At 30.7% G+C, this 25,160-nt stretch overlaps 4 protein-coding genes and 1 long non-coding RNA gene across 5 annotated transcripts; 2 read left to right on the forward strand and 3 right to left on the reverse strand.

Annotated features, from left to right (window-relative positions):
• The first annotated feature begins 1,661 nt into the window (after positions 1-1,661).
• On the forward strand, positions 1,662-5,133 carry LOC114169187 (binding partner of ACD11 1-like). Its single transcript, XM_028054228.2, has 5 exons — positions 1,662-1,798; positions 3,346-3,449; positions 3,547-3,622; positions 4,230-4,310; positions 4,403-5,133. Exons 1-5 carry the CDS (start codon positions 1,793-1,795, stop codon positions 4,973-4,975), a joined length of 840 nt encoding a protein of 279 aa, XP_027910029.2. The 5' UTR covers positions 1,662-1,792; the 3' UTR covers positions 4,976-5,133.
• An 11,637-nt stretch (positions 5,134-16,770) lies between these two features.
• Positions 16,771-17,558, reverse strand: LOC114171185 (ribosome maturation factor). Its single transcript, XM_028056388.2, has 3 exons — positions 17,270-17,558; positions 17,131-17,178; positions 16,771-17,045 (listed from the first exon to the last, which is right to left on the reverse strand). Exons 1-3 carry the CDS (start codon positions 17,469-17,471, stop codon positions 16,918-16,920), a joined length of 378 nt encoding a protein of 125 aa, XP_027912189.1. The 5' UTR covers positions 17,472-17,558; the 3' UTR covers positions 16,771-16,917.
• Positions 17,559-18,788: 1,230 nt separating this feature from the next.
• On the reverse strand, positions 18,789-20,036 carry LOC146888492 (uncharacterized). Its single transcript, XR_014992324.1, has 2 exons — positions 19,799-20,036; positions 18,789-19,501 (listed from the first exon to the last, which is right to left on the reverse strand). It is a non-coding gene; the product is annotated as an uncharacterized LOC146888492 (long non-coding RNA).
• Positions 19,132-20,466, forward strand: LOC114170244 (uncharacterized). Its single transcript, XM_028055732.2, has 2 exons — positions 19,132-19,454; positions 19,821-20,466. The coding sequence occupies exons 1-2, from the start codon at positions 19,324-19,326 to the stop codon at positions 20,266-20,268; spliced, it is 579 nt and encodes a 192-aa protein (XP_027911533.2). The 5' UTR covers positions 19,132-19,323; the 3' UTR covers positions 20,269-20,466.
• Positions 20,467-21,873: 1,407 nt separating this feature from the next.
• LOC114174168 (Plastid-lipid associated protein PAP / fibrillin family protein) lies at positions 21,874-24,610 on the reverse strand. The gene is made up of 3 exons (XM_028058950.2): positions 23,959-24,610; positions 23,132-23,327; positions 21,874-22,447 (listed from the first exon to the last, which is right to left on the reverse strand). The coding sequence occupies exons 1-3, from the start codon at positions 24,549-24,551 to the stop codon at positions 22,136-22,138; spliced, it is 1,101 nt and encodes a 366-aa protein (XP_027914751.2). The 5' UTR covers positions 24,552-24,610; the 3' UTR covers positions 21,874-22,135.
• Between the last annotated feature and the right edge of the window lie 550 nt (positions 24,611-25,160).

The following is a 25,160-nucleotide window of genomic DNA, read 5'->3' on the forward strand; positions in this document are numbered from 1 at the left end:
TTAAAACAAGGAAAGAAGTTGGAGTTACCATTTTGCCTGAAAAGGAAATATAAATAAATATATGCTTAAAAATGGTGGTGAAATAATTTTGTCATTTAGATACAATACAATACAATAGAATCACTATTACTATTATAAATATTTCTAAAAGTTACTGTTCAATATATATGTAATATACAAATTATTCAAATTATGTTTTAATTTATTTTAAAATATTAAAATTCAACTAGTCCTTAAGATTCATATTTATAATTTAGATTATTGTATCCATACTTTTATCTAAGGTGGATTCAAAAATAAAATAATTAAAATACTCGTTTTAGGATTTTAGAAAAAAAAAAGTCTAAATTTTTTTTATTACTAATATTTTTGTATTAAATTAATTATAAATTGTGTTTAAAAAAGATTTTCGAAATTTTGTTAACTTAAGAAAATACTTACATTACGGTAATTTAAACAACTTTTTTTTAATATTATCTTAATATATATATATATATATATATATATATATATATATATATATATATATATATATATATATATATATATTTGTAACTTAGGTCTATCATTCTAATATTTTGATGGAAAAATTATGGGAAACACACACATTAAAATACGAGTTAAATTTAACGTGAAACTTACATTCGTATTTATATTTTCAACAAATTTTTACTCAAAAATGTGTGATTTCACATTAATAATACCCCTTAATTATAATTATAATGTGATTCAATTTAACAGAACACATTTATCTAAAATATTTGTCAAATAATTTTTTTATATAAAAACTACTTATCATCAATTTTAATATTATATTAAAAAATAAAATTTAAATTTATTTAAATTTTTAAAAATTAAAAATATTAACTTTATAAATTGAGACTTAAAAATACGTTTAATCTTGATAGTTCCCATTCAAATACTTTGCGCTCAGTGAGATTTTCTTAGGAAGCATGTGGAACTTTCTACAAACAACAAATTAGCATACTTTAGATTATATTATATTTATAAACACGAATCTTGGAAATGACATTTAATTTTAAAAAACTAAAACTTGGACGGAGAATATTTGGAAGCAATCAGAATATTGCATCTATATACTATTAAAAAAAACAGCACCTCTTCAGATCATGTATGTGGTGGACGACGATTGAGTGTTCGTGAAACCCATGACAAACTCACATGCATACATAATGATACACGTCAACCCCTTCATGCTTGGCACAACCATAAGGTTCAAGGATTTTAGGTGGGTGTTTCTACAGTCACCAAAAGATCACGAGATGATTATTATTATTTATTTATAAATTTTTTTAATTTCACAATCCCTATTAATAATATGTAATTTATACCATATAAAACCTTAGTTAAAGTTCAAATTATTAAAAGGAACTTCAACATGTTTATTTTCATCTTCTTTCATTTTTTTTCCCTTTAATACTTTTCATATTTATTCAAAAACCCCATCTAAGAAATTATGAAGCTCATCACACTTACAAAAAATTATGCAGCAATTATCTGAAATATTGAATAATTGGTAAGTTTATTCGTACTTGTTAGTTTGAAATCATCAAACACACGACTAGGGCGTGCTCCTCTAAGCTTCCACGTGCGAGTCTAACGGAGTCTAGAAAGGCACGTGTGTTGAATCGCTATAAAATGCCGAAACATTTTTTTCATCTTTCATCATCACTGGCATCGCTCCTCATAACACCACCTGACCTGCGACACTATCAAAGCTGACTTACGCAGCGTTTCCGGTCACTGGAGATTCTATCTGAAATCATTTCCGATGTCGGTGAGTTCTCATTGCACCGCTTCTGTCTCTCAATCCGCAAGTGTGCTCTACGATTCTTTGTCACATTTAAGATTTTCTGACATGCTAATTAGGTTTTTCTACCAATAAATTTATCTCACATGGCTAGGATTGAAACTTTTAAATGTTTTAACATTATATTTTGATTGTTTAATTTGTGTATTTTGATTGGTAGCGATTATTTAGCGATTGCTATTTTGGGTTTAAGAACCTGAAGGACTCATAACTGTGCGTGACATACTTACTGAAATTAGAGAACATGATTCGAATGATGTGCAGTTAATTGTTTCTCGAATGGTACTCAATGTTTGATTTCAAGCTTAAAGCAATACAGTGTCGGTGTATTGAGTGAATAGAACCGAGATTCTTGCTTGTTGTTCCAATTTGACATGTTTTATCCTTTGCAGTGTTATTTTGAGTGCTTGTGAAAATTTAGGGGTTTGTGTCATTCATGGTCGGCTTACCTTTAGGGATATTGGAAGTGTCCATAGTTAGTTTTCAAGTTCATAAACGAGATATTGATATCAAAAGTTTGACTATGTCTAATCAACAAAGATCGAGTGGATCCCACACAGATATTCATGTTGATTGTTTCACATAATATATGTTCTTTCTATTACTTCCGTAAGAGTTGGCATTTTTTCCCATCACTGGGTAATCAGGGAACCATATGAAAGAAGCATGATACACGAGAATGAAAAATTCATCTTAGTTGTGAGTAAGGGTTTCTGGAAATGGAATTACTTGGAAATGACAAAGTATTGAATAGTGAGAAATTGGGAATGGTAGATCACCTCTGTTGAAATCATAGGATTTAGTCAGGGAAGGAGGAAGAGTGAGGAAGAGAGAAAGGAGACCTTGAATAACATTGTCATGTGCATTATGATGAGTTAAGACTTAAGATACAAGCCACTAAACTTATTTATTCTTATTCTAGCCTCATAATCCAAATCAAACAGGAAACATACTATAAACTGTGGGAACCACTCCAATGAGATCATCATTAGGTACTCTAAATTTTAGTGAAATACGAAAAGTGATGCTATGAATTATTTTATAGATGTTTTTGAAAACTTCATACACGGGAAATTGGTTGTGAAATAGTTTTATGTTTATGCTATAGGTAATAAATTTCAAATAAAATTGTTTGGTTGGAAACATGCACAAACTGATTACACATCCTTTTAAAACTGTACCTGCATGTCCTTAGCTGTGGGAGAATGTGAAAAAAGAAAACTACTACAATTTTCAAAATCATTTTATGAATCACTTATCGTCCGTTCTTAAATTTTTTGTTTACTTAAGGCTTCATCAGATATAGATTATAAAAATAGATTATAGACATGTTTGTAAGTTATTACATATCAGACGGCATTAGAGGATTTATCTTTAATAGTAAGTATTTCCGTTGGGTAATGTGCTTTGAAATTTGAATTTGTCCTTTATGAGTTTCAGAAATTTATTGCGTATGAAGAGGGTATTCTATAATTTCAGGCTTCAGAGTTTTAATACTTGTATTCTTCTCTCAGATAAAAACAGTCAAAGTCGTTAATGTTTCCTTGGGAGCAACTGAACAAGACATTGAGGAGTTCTTTTCATTTTCTGGTAAAATTGAATATGTTGAACTACGGAGGTCAGTTATTTTGCTCAGTTTCATGAATCCCCTTTCTAGGTTGTTCTTACTTTTAATTTTTGTTTTACAAATCATTCATTTATGTTTATTAATGCAGCCATGATGAAAAATCTCAAACTGCTTATATTACCTTCAAGGAACCGCAGGGAGCTGAGACTGCTGTACTGCTTTCGGTAATACACTTACTCTCATTTCATTAATCTTTGTATCATATTAAATTTGTTTCAACAACAAAAAATGACATATTCATTATTGGTGTTGAGATTTCAAGCTTTAGAACTACAGAATTGTTTGTCATTATCTACAAGGCATACATTGTGCTGAAGTGTTCAGTATTTTGGAAACTTATGGCTGTATTATTGAGCTACCCGGAAAAAGGTTCTATTTGAGAATTATGGAATTCTAGATGATTGAAGATCTTACACTGTTCCTCAGTGCTGGAAAATTTTCATTTTCTGCTTTGAATTGACATTACCTTTCCAGTGGAATTATCGAAAAAAATTCAATCATCCTTCATAATGAGATTGAATACAAATGGAGTTTGATGCGGTTTATTCAACATCTTACTGTAACTTGTGTTGTTTTTCGTGTTGATTTAAAAGAATAGCCTTTTGAAGTATGGATAGTTAGCTGTAATTCACAATGTGGGACATGTATCTGATTGTATTATTTTATGTGGCTATTAAATTTAGTGCGTTTTTTTGTGATTACACTAATGACATACAAAATGTTCAATTCGACAATGTATGACCAAATATAACCTAGATTCACTTTTCTCAGGGAGCAACGATAGTGGATATGTCAGTTACAATAACTCTGGATCCAGATTACCAGCTTCCACCGGATGCCCTTATATCATCTGTGAGTCCTGCTAAGACCCTCTAACTACTAATTAAATATTGTACTCAAGTAACTTTCTTGTTTTGGTCTTACAACTACAAATATTTTTTCAGGAACAGGACAATGAAACTCCTGGTGGTGCTGAAGTTGCTTTACGGAAGGCAGAGGATGTGGTCTCTGGCATGCTAGCCAAGGGCTTTATCTTAGGGAAAGATGCTGTCAACCAAGCAAAAGCTTTTGACGAAAAGCACCAGTTATCGTCCACAGCCTCAGCAAAAGTTGCATCTTTTGATCAGAAAATTGGGCTTAGTGAGAAAATAAGTGCTGGTGCTACAGTTGTGGGTGATAGAGTTCGAGATGTGGATCAAAAATTTCAGGTTTCAGAAAAGACCAAATCAGCTTTTGCAGCTGCAGAACAGACAATGAGCAATGCTGGTTCTGCCATAATGAAGAATCGCTATGTACTTACTGGGGCATCCTGGGTCACAGGTGCTTTTAGTAGGGTTTCTAAGGCCGCTGGGGAAGTAGGACAGAAGACTAGAGAGAAAGTGGAGAGTGAAGAACAGAAACGAAGTGTGGAAGATCAGCAAGCACAGGTCCTTTCCGAGGCACCCAAAGCACCAGAAGCAAGTGAACAGAAGCCTTCTAAGCCTGCTCCTGCTCCTGCTATGGGTTTGATCCTTTGATTAGCTTCTTTGAATGTACATATATACTTTATCCGAACCTCTCCCCAAGTGTTTCAGGATGATTAACGACCTTTGTTTTTTTTTTTTTCACTTCTGAAGTGAATGTAGGACTCATTTACTGTTGGATATGAGTGGAATTATTTATTTTTCTTCTATGATATAGTAATTTGTTTCTCCTATTTATATTGGTGGTAGTAGTCGGGAGGGGGAGAAAAAGTTCACGATATGTTCAAATTCCCGAATCTTATCTATCAGAGGTCACGCACTTTTGTTAAATTAACTGCACCATATCATGTTTTGAGAAACGTGGCCTGTGTAACTTGATCTATATCATTTTGTAGCTGCGTAACACTTCATATGCAAACCATATATTTTATACCCGATTTTCTTAATACATTATTATTTAACAAAAATACTGAAAATTACAAAACCAAAATCGACTAATTAAATTAAAAATAAAATTCCAGGAAATTTATATTTTCAATAAATAATAAATAAAATAGAAAATAGTGTTTATGAAAATACTTTAATATCATTTCTTTTCATGAAAGTGTAAAGTTATATAGAATTTGATACATCAAATTTACCAAGCGTCCACTACTTAATTCGTCTCTCAAAATCCCAAAAGTGTTAATTTCTCATCAAAACTAATCCTTCAAAATGAAGAAATTACCGAAGTGAATTTTTTTTATATGGTTAAATATATTACCGAAGAAAATGGAATTTTTAAAGTTTGATGATTTTGTCGAACGTACAAAAAAAAAACAATTGTAAGATAATTATGTTGAAAAAAATATGATGTAACCCATATATTATGAGATTTGTTTTTTATTTGATTGTCCATAGTTATACTCAATTACTGTATAATGAAGAGCAGTTACGAAATTATTCACGGTAGCTATCATAAGCTTGTTTAGTTATTATTATATTAATGGAAGGTTGTTATTATTACCATGGTGTAGTAATTAAGAAGAGTTCATGATCTCTCTAAAAATAATTTGTGATTCACCTACTTCAGAGATAAGGTTGAAGCTTGAAGATTACTCTCTTACTAAATACTAAAATACTCTATTTCTTATTAGACAAATATTGTAGAGCTTAATATATAGCAATGGCTATAAGAGGTATCTTCCCAATTTGTAAAAGTTTATAATATGATCACTTATTATAAATATTTACAAATTACTGAAAAAAATCAACAATTTAATATGTAGATATGCTGTGAATTGTGATTGGATATTAGGTTTAAAATATCAATGTATAACTTTTCTTAAAAAGTGTTAATATAATTAGAAAAATAAATATAATTTCATTTTCAAAAATATTAACCTGACATCAAAGTAGTAACAATTAAAAATGTCATAGTTCATAAAAACTCGCTACATTTAAAGTATATAAATTGATTCAAGTTTGTATTGTTTAAATATAATGACACCTCTTGAAATTTAATTAATAATTACTCAGTGTATTTTTTTTATCACGAACTTTTATCTTTTTATGGAATTGTATGGATGAGAATAATGTAAAAAAAATATGAATATTTATTTGGAGAAAGTAACGACCCTACTTAAGTTTCAATTAGAAATAGAGATGGCAAATAAACCCGTGTCCGTGGGTATCACCCGAACCCGTCCCCGTTTTGACGGGGAATCCCCGCTTTGACTGGGTATGGGTATGGGTATGGGTAATACCCGAAATTTTCAACTGGGGATGGGGATGGGGATGGGAATATATATATACCCGCCCAAATACCCGTCCCCGCTTAAATTACTAAACTATTTATAATTTATTAAATAATCTAAAAAATATATATAAATAAATAATATATTTACACATAAAATATAATATAATATAATATAATATAGTATATATACATATAAATAAAATATACTTTTATATATATATATATATATATATATATATTTACACATATACATGTAATATAATATAATATAATATAATATAATATAATATAATATACATATAATATATATACATAATAATATAATATAATATATATAATATATACGTATAAAACAAATTAATCATTTAACTAGTGAGATCTTTTATAAACAAATTTATAACATTACAAATTTATAAAAATTTAAAAGAAATATATATATATATATATATATATATATATATATATATATATATAAAAGCATAAAATATCTACGCATATACATATAATATATATACATAATAATATAATATATATTATTATATTTATATTATTATATAATATAATATAATATATACTTAAAATAAATATATATCTATAAAAAAAATATATATATATATATATATATATATATATATATATATATATATATATAAACATAAGATATCCACACATATAATATATATACATAGTAATAATAATATAATATATAATATAATATAATATATATAAATAATTATATATATATATATATATATATATATATAAACATAAGATATCCACACATATAATATATATATATATACATAGTAATATAATATATAATATAATATAATATAATATATATATATATATATATATATATATATATATATATAACATATTTCTCATTCTCTTTGTTTTTTGTTATACACTTTGTTTACTCTCTCAATTGTCTGGTTTGTTTTTCAAGATTTAATTTTGAAGGTAATTTTTCTTCTTCTTATTACATAATTTTTACTCTCTGTACATGGTTATGTTCAAATAGGTGTTCCTCAATTTCATTCTATGAAATAATTTTTAGGTTACACATTTGATTATCTTTATTTATTTATTTATTTTCATGAAAATGTTTGACTCTTATTTTGTAGCTCTTCTTTTTGTTACTTTGGTTATACACTTTTTTACTCTCTTTTAATTGTTTGGCTTGTTCTTTAAGGTTTAAGCAGATCTTCAAGGTACTTTTCCTTTTATCATAATCTTAATTATACATTTTTTTTTCCGTTATGTTATGTTCAAATGGATATTCTCAAATTTGGGTCACACATTTAATTATCTTTACTCCTTTATGATAATTTTATTTATTATTTATTTTTTGTTTCATGATAATGTTTAATTCTCAATTTTAAGTGCTCAATTGCATAAATCCTTAATTTAATTCAAGATCAAAAGATGAAGAATCTATGTTTAAATTTGAATTATTATTAATTTAATTTTGTTATTTGTGCTATTTCGTTTAAGTGGTATAATATAAATTTTTAATAGTATAAAAAATATTTGAAATATTTTTAAACTTGATTATTGGTTTTCCTTTTATATTTTGTTAAAAAAGAAATTAACCTTTTTACTTTGTTTGATTTTTTTTTGTTAAGTATGTTAGTTTCTAGAGAAAATGAGCACAGGAGATCAAGATTTGCAGGTACCAAGTCCACCACAGTGTTCACAACAACCAACTCCCTTTCAAAGTTCCAATAATGACCGTCAATCTCCATTGAATCCATCTACGCAAACACCTTCAGAAGTTCATGATGAAATACATTCAACAACACAAGTAGAGCCTGAGAAAGGGAAATTGAAAAGTGTTGTGTGGGAACACTTTGAAAAGATAAAAGTTGATGGAAAATACAAAGCTAAATGTAACTATTGCAAGAAACTGCTTGGTGGAGAAACAAAGAATGGAACAAAGCACTTGCACCATCATACAAACATATGTATTCAAAAGAAGGCTTTAGCAAAAGGAAAAGGGGGACAAAAAACACTTTTTTCTAAGATTTCAAGTGGCAAAAAGGAATTGGCTTGTGGAGCTTATAATGAAGAAAATGCCAAGAGGGAACTTGCAACAATGATTATATTGCATGAATATTCATTGTCAATAGTGGACCATATTGGTTTTATTAGATTCGTGACAACAATTCAACCATTATTTCAACTTCCTTCACGAAATACGATAAAGAAAGAGATACTCGGCATCTATGAACATGAAAAACAAGTTGTTATGAAGTTGATAGATACAAATAAAGGAAGAATAGCAATTACATCGGATATGTGGACTGCAAGCAATCAAAAGAAAGGGTATATGTCTATCACAGCTCACTATATTGATGACAATTGGACATTGCAAAATATAATTTTGAGGTACACCTTTTTTAATTTATAAATTTTCCAGTAATTTTTTTTATGCACCTCTAGAAAGATTATATATCTTACAAAATATTGCTTAATTTATAGGTTCATTTATGTTCCCGCACCTTACACAGCTGATCGACTTTGCAATGTATTAGTTGATTGTTTGTTCGATTGGAATATTGATACAAAATTGTCTACTATCACTTTAGACAACTGCAGCACAAATGATAGCATGATTGAAAAAATTAAGGATAAGTTGAAGTTGGACACACTCATTAAGAAAGGGTCTTTGCTTCATATGTGTTGTTCAGCACATATCCTTAATTTGATTGTGAAAGAAGGGTTAGCCGTCCTAAAAGAAGGGGTGGAAAAAATTCGAGAAAGTGTAGCATATTGGACAGCAACTCCTAAAAGAATGGAAAAATTTGAGGAAACAGCTAGACAATTGCGAATTTCTTTCACTAAAAAGTTAAGTTTGGATTGCCCAACTAGATGGAATTCTACTTACAAGATGCTTGATATTGCCATATGTTATAAGGATGTGTTTTTTAGGTTAAAGCAACGTGAAGCTCAATACACTTCTTTGCCAACTGATATGCAGTGGGAATTTGCAAAGGATGTTTGTCGAAGGCTAAAATTATTTAATGACATCACAGAAATCATTTCTGGCTCCAAATACCCAACTGCCAACATCTTTTTCCCAAAGATTTGTGAGATCAAGATTGCAATAAATGATTGGGTTAAATCTCTTGAGATAACCATTCAAAATATGGCAATACAAATGTTAAAGAAATTTGAAAGTTACTGGAGTGTTATTCATGATATATTGGCAATTGCTTCAGTTTTAGATCCAAGGTACAAGATGGACATGTTAGAATATTATTTTTATAAATTGTATGGTAATGATTTTGATCTGAAACTTAGTAGGATTCGTCAAATGTGCTATGATTTGGTTTTGGAATATCAATCAAAAAAGAATGAAACTTCTTCTTATAGAGCTACATCATTGGAGTTGGGAAAGGATGTTGATAATGATGCGAATGAATTTTTAGAGTTTATGGCAAAAAAGAAAAAATCTAGAACTACAGTTATGAAAACAGAGTTGGATTATTACTTGGAAGAAGATAATTTGCCGGTTACACAAGAATTTGATATCCTATCATGGTGGAAAACAAATGGGTTAAAGTTTCCAACCCTTCAAGCAATTGCAAGGGATGTTTTAGCTATTCCAATAACAACTGTAACTTCTGAATCTGCTTTTAGTACTGGTGGTCAGATATTAACTTCTCACCGTAGTCGACTTCATCATATTACTATAGAGGCTTTGATGTGTACAAGAAGTTGGATATGGAACTCAAACCATCTAGGTAAGTTACTCAAATTTATTAATATTTTTTGTTAGTATTTTTTGTGAATTCTCATCTAATATTCTACATTTGGTGTTTGTAGGTGTTAAAAAATTAAAAGGAAAAGATGTTCTCATGAGTGAAAATGAATATGATGAAGAAGGTACATTATATTTTAGTAATTAAAATTTTCAATTTCAATTATTATATCATATCTAATTTTTCATTTTTTTTCTATGTGTAGGTGGATCGAATGCAAATGAAACCACTGATCATTTGTAAAATTAATAAATATTTTGGTTATTATAAAATTTTAGTAATGTGTAATTTTTTAGCTTTTATATAATTATTTGAATTTTATTTAGTTGTTATTTGATACTTTAATTTGAGATTTATACTATTATAATATTTTTCTTAATATTTGACATCATGAAAATCAAAAAGAGTATGTTATTTTAATATTGAATATTTTGATAGTATCATGATTCCGTTGGTGTGATTTTTAAATTTTTTTTATAAAAAATATTTAATTGATATATGGAACAATAAAAAAATGGGTATGGGTATGGGTATAAGAAAATACCCGTTACCCGGTGGGGATGGGGATGGGTCAAAAGTTGTATACCCGTTGGGTTTGGGGATGGGGATGAGGATGAATTTTTATTATGGAGATGGGGATGGGATCATGATACCCGTACCCGCCCCGCTCCGTTGCCATCCCTAATTAGAAACCTTAAAAATTATCTAAATGCTATTATTCCCAACATATTTATTTATTAGACGTTCATGCCAAATGTTAACCTTTAGGAATTTAGTTTAGAAATTATAAATAGTTTTTTTATTGAGATGCATTAAAAATGTTTCGATATAATTTTTAATACATTTTTCATTGCTTTTTCGATATAATTTTTAATACATTTTTCATTGCTTTAAAGTGGATGGTGTATATTAGGAATGTTAAAAAAATCCGTATCCGCGAGTATTCGCGGATAAAACTCGCAACAAATAATGAAAATGGATACTCATGGATAATGGATACGGGTATTTTTTATACCCGCATGTTAACGAGACGGGTAGGTGTATCATAGTATCCGTACCCATGGATACTCGTACCCGTTATACTTTAATTAAAATTAAAAAAAATTAATGGTTAAAATTTTTTATTAGATATTAATTTTTTCTTTTTGTAAATACCCGTGGATACCTGTGGATATCCGTGGATATTAAAAAAATATGTGAGCGCATAACAAATTTCCATATGGATACATGTCAAATATTTATCCAAGTAGGATACGAGGGAACTACTATCTGTATCTTAACTGTCCCGTTTATCCTTAGTGATTATAAAAATTATGTGTTCAATTCAATTTTTTTTATGGTTTTTTCGTTCAAAATATGACTGACCGAAAATTAATGTAATTATTTTTGTATCAAATACAAAAAGTAAAGTATGTATTTGAATATTAAATATAAAATATTTATAAATAATCATATGTAAATTTATAATTACAGATTTATAAAAGTACTTAATTTATAATGATAATTTAAGTAGTTTTTTATTTGATATATGACATTATAATAATTATGTGATGATGAATCAAACTTAAACTCACTCTTAATAATTAATATCTACACACAATCCTTAATTTTGTCACAAAATTCAATTCAAATTAATGTAAAAATTAACAACAACAATAAGAAAAACACCACAATGAACAACAATAAAAATTATCAACATTACCAATAATAATAATAATAATATAAACAATAATAACAACTACTACATAACCGATTTGTCTTGCAATGATGTTGTTCCTACGCTTGTGGAGAACTAGTTCCTGAAAATACTCTGATGTCCAAATCAATAATAAAAAAATATATAATATTTTTAGTGATAGTAGAAAGATTAAGATCCACTTAACCTCACCTATATATACTTGACTCTTATTAATTACAAGTAGGAACATTTAAATTCCTTTATAAATGCAAATGAATATTTTATTGTAATTGTTGTAATGGTAACTTTGTTAATTACTATATAGTCGAAGCTACCAGATTTCTGCTCAATATGTTCTCGTCTTGTATATTTGGTTTCATATATTGTATTTCTTCCTTGTGTAATAGACTTGACTATAGCAGTCACATGATCGAGATATATTTGTCTCTCTAACAAGTCACATGATCGAAATGTAATGTAGAATTTCAAGAACCCTATGTTCGTCCGGTTAGTTTAATTATGATGTATTTCAATCCTATACTATACATTATCTTTATTTAATATTTTGTTATATTTTCCATAGTAATTCTCATCACTCTATTTATATTTTCTCTAATTTTTTTCCTTAAAAAATCTTGAATAGTAGCTAAAATATTCATTTACCTATGAAAATGATCTCAAATGGAAGACTCATTTTAAAACTGGAACCTTATGAAAAAAGGTCTTTTTGAGATATGTTTATGTAACAGGAAAGGGCCTTAATTATTTTTATAGATCATGAGTCTTAAACAAAATACTATTTTAGTCTTGCAAAGACTATGCTTACATTGAAGGCGAGTCTTACAAAGTATTTGTATTATATAAAATTTTCAAGAACATGAAACCACATAAAGTAAAATAATAGAACTTTATGACATGACTCCTTAGAGAATCTAACTTTTTTTTTCTTTCTTATAACTCTAATTTCTTTGTATACAACTGGATTCATTTTCTTCTCCTTCTAACACTTTCCCAAGCTTTAAACACATTCTATGTATACATTTTTTCCATTCCACCACAAGCTATATATACGATCCAGAACCCAAATAATCTATGCGTAATTTCAGCAACATCGCAACGAAACTGCTGTTACTCCAAAAAGAATATTTTTAACTGCTACTCTTGTTAGTATTATTATTTTGACACTAACAATTTTTCTCACATTAGGTAGTTAATTCTGTTTTAAACAGAGGAACATGAATATGTGTGCTTGGGTATCGGATGTTCCGCATCAATTAGAGATAAGACAATTTCATAATATATAAGCGGTGTGTAAATTTTATTTTACAAGTCAATTTTATAAATGTTGATTTAAATTTAAAATTCACTTTTATCGTGATATCAAAGTACAAAATGTATATACCTTATCATGAGATAAATCTCTTTCTAACCTGTGTTTTAAACTTTTGCATTCAGAACTAGTATGTAGAACCAAACCTCGGAGGCTGAGACAACTTCTTCAATGTCCATATTCACGAGTTTTATAGTTTTGCCAAGTTCTGCTCGTGAAGCAATGGCCCACGTTGTTTTGTTTATTAAAGAAAATTGTTGTTTGTTGATAACTGTGGTTGGTCGTGTGGACCATTTGCCTTTTATTTATACTTTGATGTCATCATCAAGTTTTAATTTTCAATAAATGCAAAACCAAAAGTTGTGGTGGGTACAGTGGATACATATTAGATGAAACCAGTGAGTTTAGAAGAGACAAAAGGAAGAGATATAAAATTTATGAATGATGAGATGTTATATCATAAGAGTAAGTTTTTAATTGTTAAATTGAACAAAGAATTAGTAAGCTTAATCGTTACGCAAAATTGCCAAGTAGGGTTTCAACTTTAGCCCCACTTCCAACAAAAAAGTGAAGAAAGAAAAAAGTGTGTTTGAGAAAAGAAAATGGAGCATAGATGTCAGTGGGAAGAACTTTGCATCATTGTTATGTTCGCCACATGACTTTGTGGATATAGTCATTACTTTACCTCAATAATGTATTTTATGTACGGCTATTCCCACAGTGTATAATTATATATTACTCAAGTAGATTTATTTATAAATTATCAAGTCCTATGATAAAGTTTTAATAAAATTTCAATTTGTCAATGTATTTGTGATGATGACCATTGTTGAAAAGAATAGCCAAGTGATTTATTTATTTATTTTATATTATGTGGAATTTTTTGAAGAATGGATACGTATTGCAGTGATATTGCTATACAAGGTTTGTTAAATGAGTTTGAAATTTGTTTTTTCAGGATTCTCTCTTTAATATAAGAGATTATCAACATAATCACGCATTAATAAAATTATTAACTTAGTTGATTTTTTTCTAAATTATTAATGTATCAGATTAAAGTTCATGAATTTTTTTATTGGAATTTAAAATGTAAAACATAAATACTTATAATATTTCATAGAAATAAACAAGTAAAACATATTTTAAATTATGTATAAGTCGCGAAATGCCTTAGTTTTTTCTTTTTTTTTTCTGGAAATGTCCAATTGTAAGAGTGGGAGGTTAGTTGAAATTGAGGTTGAAAAAACTAATGTTAAAAAATATACAATGATTTTATTGTGTTTTGATAGAAAATTTACCATTTTAAGAAGATTATAATATATTAAATTCAAACATTTTTTATCTTAAATTATTATTTTTTAACTATTTTGCTTGAATAACATAGTTCAAATTTATTAAATGTTATTTTTTATTGTTTAGATTTAATTACTTCCAAATATGAGAAATATTTTGCTAGTAGATAAAATTTAATAACTCAAAAATAGCATTTGGTGATAGTTTAGTTGACGTTGGTCCATGTTGTATTTTATAGACAAAATCCTCAAGTATTTTTCTGTTGAAGTTCAAAAAAGTTTTTTTTAGTTATTTTTTACATTGATTTAAGATTTTTTTTTTTTTTTGTGGGGATTGTTAGACAAAATAATGCTGATGTTATTTTTTAACGTTGGTTGAGCAAATCCCGACTCTCATACATAGATGACAAAAAATAACTAATTTATATTATCCAAAATTTAGCTTTAATCGACACCGTCTAAGAACATAAATCCAACTAACGTGAATTGAAACAATCATTATTGATGTTTTAAACAAAATATTATTATGGTTGATTAAGAAAGCTTTCATTAATGTTGTCAAAGGTTAATTAAAAATTAATACAATCAATTTCAATAATATATATAAAAAAAAACCTGCTGTGAGTAAAAGTTGAAAAGATTATGTTGAATTGAGATACTATACGTTCCAACTAAGTTTGAAATGAAAAAAAAAATATAAAAAATAAATAAATGGACGTATAATATTTCAAGTGATCAAATTATTAAAAATTTATAAGACTTAAGTTTAAAAAGTATTCACACAGTGTATTTTATCATAAAATATATCAATTAGTCAAATTGTTAATAGCTTTACTTGTTCAATTGTATGAGTTGGTAGTTTTAACAGCTGTGAGTAAAATATTTCAATTAATCAAAATTATCCTATATATATATATATATATTACAATCTGACCAAGTCAACTCACCTATACATCATTTTGTACGAAAATTGTAGAAACTGGATAAGAATAAAAAATTTGGACAAAACCATTTCATTCCATCTTTTCTTCCAGAATGGGACTCTTCTGCAAATGGATGATGCGCCAGTCAACAACAATTATACATGTCTATTAATCAGTTTTTAAGTTACCGTTTTCTCAAATAAATACTTATAAACCAAATAATTCACTAAACATGGCAAGTCGTGTCAAGTAATATTGAACATCTAATAATATTGGCCAAATTCATTATTTTTTTTCAGAAAACTTAATTCATACATTTCTTTTACAAAATAAAAGAAATACTTAATGATCATTTTAAAACTATTTATTTATATTGATAATAATTAATTCTGGTATTATCTGAGGTTTCCTGGACTGAGGGCATAATTTGATACGTGTCTTCTTCCCATGGATGTGGTGAATGCCATATAAACGTTACAGAAACAGAAAAGCAATATATATCTAAAAATTGATGTGATGATATATTCTATGATGCCTATTCTATCCATCTTTGAATATGATTAGGGAGCAGACAATCAAAACCCCCAGGAATGCCCCACGTACCAGACACACGCTATCATCGTCTGCACCCGATCATACACATACTTCACTCGCCATTATTCCTGCCACCACCACGTTTCATCCAAACACACTCACACATAACATACACCAAACAAATGAAGAATGAGTCCAAGCAAGCACTCATTTATTTCATCGAGAGTCTTTCACTTAAGCACCGACACTTTTGCCTCCTACAGTACATTGACACGTGGACCTAGCCTCAAAGCAAGCCGGGTTGCACGGACTTCCCATGCACCCACCGGTAACTCCTTCTGTTTCACCCAAAACCTCACTCACCTTAATTCCCTTCATTAAAAAAAAAAAAAACACTTCGAATTCCAGCTGGCACTTAACCGCAACCCGAGACTGAGGATGCAGTAACGGTCCCCAAATCCAGCTGTATCCAACACTCACCTGGCGCACGACCGCTATCTTACGCCGGAACACAACATGATGAACACTCTCACTCTTTCACTCAATTTCTTAACAGAGAAATAGAGATAACAAAACAATGGAGGATCTAAGCAGGTGAAATTTATTTTTATTTTATTATAATTTTTTTAACAATAAATAAAAGCGAATCGGATGTACAAGAACTAGAATATAGAATGGAGGTAAGAGAACGATTACGGAAGGAAGGGAGGCGAGAAGCTAGCACGTGACTGAGCTTAATAATCGGCGAGTTTTCGGTGAGAACGTGATTTCGGAATCTGCTGCAAAGTTCGGATCGCCAAAACGTCGCTTCGTTTTACATCCATATAATGTCCAATGTCGCCGCCGATCTTGTCGGGCAAATCTAGAAACAGATCAAAAAAATGCATGAATAAAAAACAATTTCAAAATTAAAAAAAAAAATCTCGAAATGCATTGCGTTTGTTTACCTAGATGATGCGACGGCGAGCGGTTGAATCTGGAAAAATGATTCAAGTCTGACAGGAGGAGGAATATATGTGAATGATTTTGAAATTGAGAAATTGAAGTATGTAATATATTATATGTAATAGAGGAGTGATGGAGCACCTGATGGAGAGGGAGCGTGGGAGAAGAGGTAGAGGATGAAGAAGCACAGGAGAGTGAGGACAGGAATGAAGTGAACGAACTTGTGCGGTGATGGAGGCGGCGAGGAGAGACGGTGAGGTTTGGGAGCATCGTCTTCGTCGGAGAGGAGCGTCTCTAGTTTGGGGAGTTTGGGTGATGGTGAACCCAGGGATTGTCTCTGCATCGTGGCTGCTACAGACAACGAGAATGAGATAGAGACACCGCGAGAGAGAGATAGAGAGTGTGTGTTTGTTGTCCACTGAATTTTATTTTCAAGCTTTTCTTTTCTTTTATTGTTATTTTATTTTATTTTATTATATTATTTTTTTAATGCTTAGTTGCTTGTCTTTTTTCTAGTTGTGTTTCCTTTTCCTTTACTCATCTCTTTGTTTTGGCCTTTTCAGCTTGGGATGCTATTTTGGTTCTCCCACGTCTTTGCGCTAGGATAAATCAAATTAAATTATAATTCGATGTAAAGTAATTTTAATATTTTAGTTTTAATACTATCTAACAAAATGTATTTAATGATCTTCTCCTTCATGTTAAAATAAATTTGATTTGATTTTATGAGTTTGTTGGATTTTGGTAAATAATGTGTTGCCATAATCACTTATCCATAGGAAAATCAAAATATAATAATAGCATTTACTTTATTTTTATAACATTAGATTATATTAGATACGTTTATTTCTATTTTAAGTTGTTTTAAGTTTGTGGCATGAGAGCACGGTAAAGAAATTATTGGTAATAAATGCCAGTGGATTTTTTCCATTTTCTGTTTGCCTCTTTGATGATATAAGGGTACAATTATACGACCTTTGGAGAAACAAGAGACAATTAGGTTTATTTGTTACAGTCAAGCCTAAAAAAGCGAAACACGAAAGACACGATGCGATCGGATCAGCGAAGAGAACCCAAATAGGCTTGACCCACACACAGCCCAATATAAACTAGGCTTGGCTATTTCTACTTCTTATTTTGCTAAGCTTCTACGCCACATAATTCTTGTACATTTGTTTAAATAATTCTGACAGCAAAATGCTACTATTTAGAAAAATACTCAAAAAAAATGTCTCCATTGCGTTAAGAGTGAGTGCATGAATCAATACAAAACTGAAACATGTGTTCAAATACTTTATTGTGAAATTCTTAATTTTAATAATTTATTTACAGAACACACGTGTATAATTTTAAAAAATTTAGGTCCTGTATACAGAAACCACTAATTATAGTCCTTAAATGTATGCTTTCAAGTTTATTTTAGTCTTTTACAAATTTTTAAACACATCATTGTTACCTTCAAATGACAGGACTTCATATTAAATATTGTCGAATCTTATGGATAGAAGATGTTAATAATAAATATAGAGAACTACTAAGATTGCACAAACGATAAGTGGTTTTATTTTAAATGCTTACATTATTCACATGCTAGTAGATCATTATGGTCTTTTCTCATTAAAAAAATAAATAAATGACCGAAATTACAGTGGTAAAGGAATGTTTCAAATTACATAAATTTATTTGGATATTTTATTTATATAGAATTATATCAATTATTCATGCATATATGTGTATAATGATGTATTTATCCTGAGCAAACAAAGATTTCCCAAATATAAACTAAAAACAAACGGGTCCAAAAACGATAGTAAAAAATGGCCAAAGCTAAAGAGAAAAAAATAATCAAACAAAAAATCAATCACTCCCGTAGAGGTGCAGAAAGAAGCCATGGGGTGTGCAAAGTAATTTCCAAAACTTAATATTTATGTTAATTGGGTTTAACTAGAAAGTTGGAAGGCCCATATGAAGAAGGTCGTACAGTTGAGAGGTGGAAAGGAAAATGGAAGGGGGGAGGAAGAGGAGGGGTAATGGAAAACGCAAGAACGAGCGTCACCAAGAGAAAATTCTGGAAGTCCCAATGAGAAGGGGAACAGAATCTTGGGCGGCAAGAGGAAAAGAAATTGTCAAGATTAGTGTTCCAGAACATTAGAAAGTCGAAAGAGAGGAAGAAAGTTGCAGAGAGAGGAGTTTCAATGGTGCTATGGGAGATAACGCTCGGAACCGCGTATTTCTTGGGTCTCAAGCGAACATACAGGCTCGCTCTCAGGATTCAACGCAGGATCGTAAGCCCTAAGTACCCTAAACTTCGCCAATTTCTTCACAGGTTCGTTCCTCTCTTCGATTCCCAATGCTGATCTTACTCTTATCTACCTGTAGGCAATAATAGTGTTTTGATTTATTTTTTTTGCACAAAAAAGAAGAGATCAACCGCAGCGAAATCATGTTCAACATTGCAATAAATGACTTTTTTCGTTGTGATATTTGTAAATTAAAGTGATTTTGTGAGGATTGCTAGCTTTTAGAAAATGCTTTGTGATTGTGACCTCCAGATCCAGTGTTCTAAAGGATAATCATTAATCGATGATCAATCAATTGCTTTTAGCTGATAAAAAAAATAATTAAGCGTAGATTCCATCATGAAATTACGGATATATGTTAGGGACTTACGTTTCTCTACGGTGTTTTCCAGACGGACCCGTGGCGTGTTTGATGTAGCAATCAAAGTGCATCAGAACATTCAATACAGGGACATAGAAGTAGGTAGGAATTTCGGGAACTTTATATTGCGGTGGCTGGATCGAATGAAACCATCGGCGCAGATTCGTGGTCCACGACCTTCGAATGGTGTTAGGCCCACAGAAAGCATTGGAAAGCATGCCGCAGGAGGTAGCAGTTCCAATCACAAAGGTTCGGGGACGTTGAGGAGGAACTCTGATAGGAATTTGTTTACCTCAGCAAGGTGGGTGCCTTCTCCAACAGTTCCGAGAGTGATGCGACGGCCAAATCCTCCTGGGACTACCATCCATGACAGGCACTTTAGCGTTTCTACGCCTCAAATTGTGGCATCAAATTATAGAGTAAATTTGTCAGGGGGTGTTGTTAGGAAGGACATTATGCAGTGGATGCTGCATAACTAGCTAGCCCTTTTGGAAAATGATGGTGGTGGCGTACGCAAATTTGTTGTCTCTTTGTATTCTGTATAGTTCATCAGACTTCCTTTTGGATAACCAGCGGTTAAGAGATTGTTTTTGTTTTTTATTAAAAGAACTAGTTGTTAATACAGTGGATAATTTTCGTGTTGAATGAATAATGATAAGGAGATTTGCTGTTCTTTAGTTTGTTTTTCCCAGCAAATTTGGTTTGTGCTACTTGTAGTCTGATTTTCTCCATACGTCGACTGGTTAGGCATACCGTGTTTATGCAATATAGGTAGCATAATATGTTATTCGATCGAGTTTATATGATATTGTAATGAATTCTTCATTGGAAGTGAAATTCACTTCTTACTGTTAGAGAAAGAGGTGAGAATCAGAGGAGAGAACTCAAATTCTTTGCTTGAGAATGTCAAGTAAAGTAAGGTATTTATGGGTGCTGATAGATAGATATGTATGCGCCATTTTTGGAAACTCAAAAGTCATTTTAGAGTTTTCTTTGTGGAAAATAATATTTTAATTTATTTTTGTTGATTTACTTTTAACTTTTGACTCCAAATCATTCTTAAATTATTATATTATATTACTAAAAAAATTAAAATAATAATTAAAAAAATATTATAATAATAGAATAAAAATGGATAAAAAAAAAGTAGATTAAGTTATGATTATCCTAAAACTACAATATCAATAACAGTTATTTTTTTAATTGTTCTGACACAGAAGTACAGATGCGAATGGAGACATAGCAAGTATTGTTAACTCACCAGATGAAGGAATCGTGAAAGTGGTTTTCTAGTTCTATATTTTGCTCCCGAGAATTTGCTGACTAGTGACTTTGATGCAGAGACTAACAAAGCCCGAAAAGGTTAAGCTGATGAATACCTACCAGTATTTATTCCCTTCAATAGAAGTTGGTGCGAGATTTTCAGATGTTTCTCGAAGAAAAAAAAATAGTTTAACAATTTCTTTTTAACAGATTATTTTAACAAATTTTGACAAATTATTTATTTACGTAAAAAAATGTACTACTTTATTATTTTATTTTGATTAAAAACTATAAAAAAAAATAATCTATTTTAATTTTATTTATAGAAACTTTGTCAAATTTATCTATAAAAATTTGTCAAAATAATTTTTCTTCTCCAAAGTCCAAGTGCAACGTGATAAATACTAAAACTTCAGCTTCGCTGTGTAGACAAATTACTGCATTTATCTCTAACAATTCTAACTTCTCTGGCAGACAGGGTAGGCGTTACGAACTATGCATCATCTACATAGTTATCAATTCCTTTACATTTAGTTCGGAATGAGAAAATCCAAGTTATTGTCAGTGACAGCCTATGGAATGGATCTTACGTAAAAATGTAAGGCAGGTTATTTTTTATACATAGATGATGACATACAAATTAAGTTTTAACGTTTCCATTTTTTTTTGTTCTTATTGGCGAATTTCTTTTCTGAAAACTAACAAAGCACACAACACAATAAATAAATGATTCCTTAAACAAAAAGGTCAATTTTTAACAAATAAGTTTTGTCGCAAAAATCAATAAAACCAATTCCAAAGTATGCAGAACAGCAACAACAAAAAAAAAAACATTTTTCACATTATTTTAATCTAGCTCCCAACTAAGACAACAGTCTGATAATCACCGAAGCTAATAAGGGGTTGACACTATCTTTCTGATAGTTTATTATTGTAGAGTTGCAGCCTGAAAACATAACCCGTCATTTTCAAATATACATCAGCTTTATAGGAAAAAGAATTGAGACATTTTGAATAAAGCTTTCAGATTATTCTCAGGGGACGATGACGGATGGGAGAAGAAGAAAGACTATAATTACTTTCCTATTGCTCAAGAAGGGGACTTCCTTCTCTGGCTAGAATGAAAAGACCACCATCTCCTCTTGATATTCGCAAGTCCTGATCAAGATATGTAGTAAGAAGCCAGGAGCTTGTCCTCTCACCAGGGATGGGAATCTTGAGAGCTGGCTGACCAGAAATGACCCGCGATATGTTTTCCACCACACCTTGTAGTGGAACAAGGGATTGTTGCAGAGGCTGTAGGCTGAGCTTTTGGCCAAAAATGTCCACATTTTCTGGTAGGTCAACTTTAGACTTTATCTCTGGAGGTTGTATTGCACCTTCTTTAAAAGTGACCTGCTTGCATTCAGAAATGTTAACAAGAATTTTCTGATCTCTGTAATAGAAAAAGTTCATATGCACACTGAACAAACTATAGAGTAACATACGACATTTGGCAGCATAAGAATTGCAATATCATTAACAATAAGCATTATAAACCATTTCTTTTGACATCATATTAGCTGCACAGACTATCCTTTAACCTCTCATTTCTTTTTGGGCAATAAACCAATACAGTCAAAGATATCAAAATGCGCTGTTGAGGAAGTAAGGTGAAGCATCAGCGCCTCTTGCAGTCTTGCTGATCAAATCACTGTTTTCAGCGCCACAGGCATGTATTTTTGGTTTCAGGTGAAACACACCCTTAATCAGTTTTCAACGATTGTAAAATAATAAGATCATACCATCTAATTTGCATTAGGCTTTGACACTTTTGGCGCAACCAACTCATGGTTTTGTGAAACGTCTTAATCTTTTAATTTTATTGTGAGCATTACCTTTATGGCCCAAATAGTTAATTTATATGGTAATACAGTGAAATGCTTACTCTTCTTTTAACATTCAAATAATACATCAATGAGAAATGCCCTTTTGGTGCCTTTCACCTTTAGATGTAAACCCCTACAACCTTTTGTCATTTTACTACCTTGTCTTTGAAAAATCGGCATTCATAAAATAATAATGTTTTCAAGGGAATACCTGTATTCTTGCAGGGCTTCGAACTTCAAATGAGGCAGATGCACTGAAAGACAAAGATGCAAAAGGGCTAGACAGTGTTGTGGAGTTTATAATGGTGAAGCTACTGGTATCAATTGTTTGAGAAATCTTTTCCACCTTCAACAAAGGCAATCTTCCTGCTGCTAGGAGAGGCAACAGTTCAGAAGATGCAGTGTACCTGAAAACAGTTTGGCAAGCAAAGAAACAATGACTTTAATTAAGAACTACTAATACAATACATTCTAAGTTTATTTCAATGTAAAAATGAAAATTAAGTGCTGAAGCAAGAGCAACGCCTTCAAAGGTTTGTAATTATGAGTTTTTCCTGTAGAAAAAATTACTTGTTAGTTGTTACACCGATTATTATCCTCAATTTCAATCAGCCAGCAATGTAAGCCCATTAAATTAAACATGGATCCAATAAAAACCCGAGAAACTTTACGAAACCAAAATACAAATGGCAATCTCCCTTCTATGTTTCATATAATGATGAAAAAGGAAAATAGAAAGAAACAGAGAAAAACATTATCATTCTTCCCCGTGGAATGTGGTTAACTAGTTCATTAAGTCGGCATTTGGTTCTGAATACTGCAATACTAACATTGACACTTTCAAGTAAAACTTCGCCATGACCTTTCAAACTCGATTTGCTGGTTGTAAGCCATTTCCAGGGCTGATTAGTTGAATTTAGAATAAAAATAACTGTATACTATAAAAAATGTCAATTAAATAAAATTTACTTCATCGAACACAAGAAACAAAATAAATCACACACAAAAATGACAACTCCTAAAGAAATTTATACTTACAGCAAAACCCAATTCCCATCCAGAAGTGCAGGTTCCTCCACGGGGGCAGGGGTAGGGTTCACCGCTTCCAACTGAGTCACCAACTCGGACACCTCAGCACGAACCTCCGACCCGGCTTGAATCCCTAACTCGGTGCCATAGACAGTATCCACCAAAGCACGCTTCAGTCCCTCCACCTTGTCATCCACTCCCTCCTCCGCCGGAGCCTCAGCGACCGGAGTTCCGTTACCGCCGTCGATATATCCGCCGGCGTCGGATGCTTCACCTCCTTCCTGCCATTCGTCCTCGTCCTTGGGAGGATCCGTGTCGGGAAGCTTGGACGACGACGCTTCGGCTTCAGGCTCGTAGTCTTCGCCCCACTCGTCAGAGATCTTCCCAGCCGGCTTGCCGGCGTCGTCAGCGGCGGAGGCGCGTATGCGGCGAGAAGGAAACCTGGGAAAGCGCGGTGAGATAGAAAGGCAAGACAGCGGAGAGGGGAGAGAAAGCGGTTTAACGTTCTGGGGAAATATGAAGGGAGTGGACGAAGTGACGGCGACGACAGCCATCGGCACAGGGTGGCGATAGGATGAAACCCAAACTGAAATCTGAGCCATTTTTTCTGCCTCTTCACTACTTAGTGTAGCACAATTATCCTTTCTAACCACAAACAACTAATTGAAAATGAACCATAAATAAAGGATCCAAATAGTTATTTAGATAGAAAAATACTATTTTATTTTTTTATTTTGGTTAAAAAATAAAAAATAATTTATTTTAATTCTATTTATGAAAACTTTACCAAATTTATCAAAAAAAAAATTGTCAAAACATAATAATCTCAATAAAATTCAACATATCAAGAGTTTATTTTACATTTATTAATAATATCAATTAATTTCTTTATCCTAACTTCATAAATTCAATCATCATTATTATTATAATAATAATTATTATTATTATTATTATTATTATTATTATTATTATTATTATTATTATTATTATTATTACTTAGTAATATATCACATTTTTGGAAGACTCCTATTTTATCTTTTTTTAAACTTTTATTGTAGATACATCTTTCCTTAAAATGCATGAATTCGACCTTATTTATTTAAAATCTTTGAAGTTTTCTTACAATAACGGTGTGTTTTTAGTAATGAATTTTATTTCTTAGGTTAAAATACTTCGTTGGTCCTCATTTTTGTTGCAGAATTTCAATTTGG

This window comes from Vigna unguiculata, chromosome 2 (genome assembly GCF_037176805.1).
Source record: "Vigna unguiculata cultivar grain cowpea cultivar isolate G323 ecotype 2 chromosome 2, ASM3717680v1, whole genome shotgun sequence".
Taxonomy (NCBI): domain Eukaryota; kingdom Viridiplantae; phylum Streptophyta; class Magnoliopsida; order Fabales; family Fabaceae; genus Vigna; species Vigna unguiculata.

Coding starts and splice junctions, on each gene's coding strand:
- LOC114169187 (XM_028054228.2), top strand. Junction 3,450..3,546: donor GAATATGTTGAACTACGGAG/GTCAGTTATTTT, acceptor TTATTAATGCAG/CCATGATGAAAAATCTCAAA. Junction 4,311..4,402: donor CGGATGCCCTTATATCATCT/GTGAGTCCTGCT, acceptor ATATTTTTTCAG/GAACAGGACAATGAAACTCC.
- LOC114174168 (XM_028058950.2), bottom strand. CDS start 24,551: ATGGCTCAGATTTCAGTTTGGGTTTCATCCTATCGCCACCCTGTGCCG. Junction 23,328..23,958: donor GATGGGAATTGGGTTTTGCT/GTAAGTATAAAT, acceptor AACTGTTTTCAG/GTACACTGCATCTTCTGAAC. Junction 22,448..23,131: donor GAAGCCCTGCAAGAATACAG/GTATTCCCTTGA, acceptor GAATGCAAGCAG/GTCACTTTTAAAGAAGGTGC.
- LOC114170244 (XM_028055732.2), top strand. CDS start 19,324: ATGGTGCTATGGGAGATAACGCTCGGAACCGCGTATTTCTTGGGTCTC. Junction 19,455..19,820: donor CTTCGCCAATTTCTTCACAG/GTTCGTTCCTCT, acceptor GGTGTTTTCCAG/ACGGACCCGTGGCGTGTTTG.
- LOC114171185 (XM_028056388.2), bottom strand. CDS start 17,471: ATGCAGAGACAATCCCTGGGTTCACCATCACCCAAACTCCCCAAACTA. Junction 17,179..17,269: donor CCACGCTCCCTCTCCATCAG/GTGCTCCATCAC, acceptor TCCTCCTGTCAG/ACTTGAATCATTTTTCCAGA. Junction 17,046..17,130: donor CTCGCCGTCGCATCATCTAG/GTAAACAAACGC, acceptor ATCTGTTTCTAG/ATTTGCCCGACAAGATCGGC.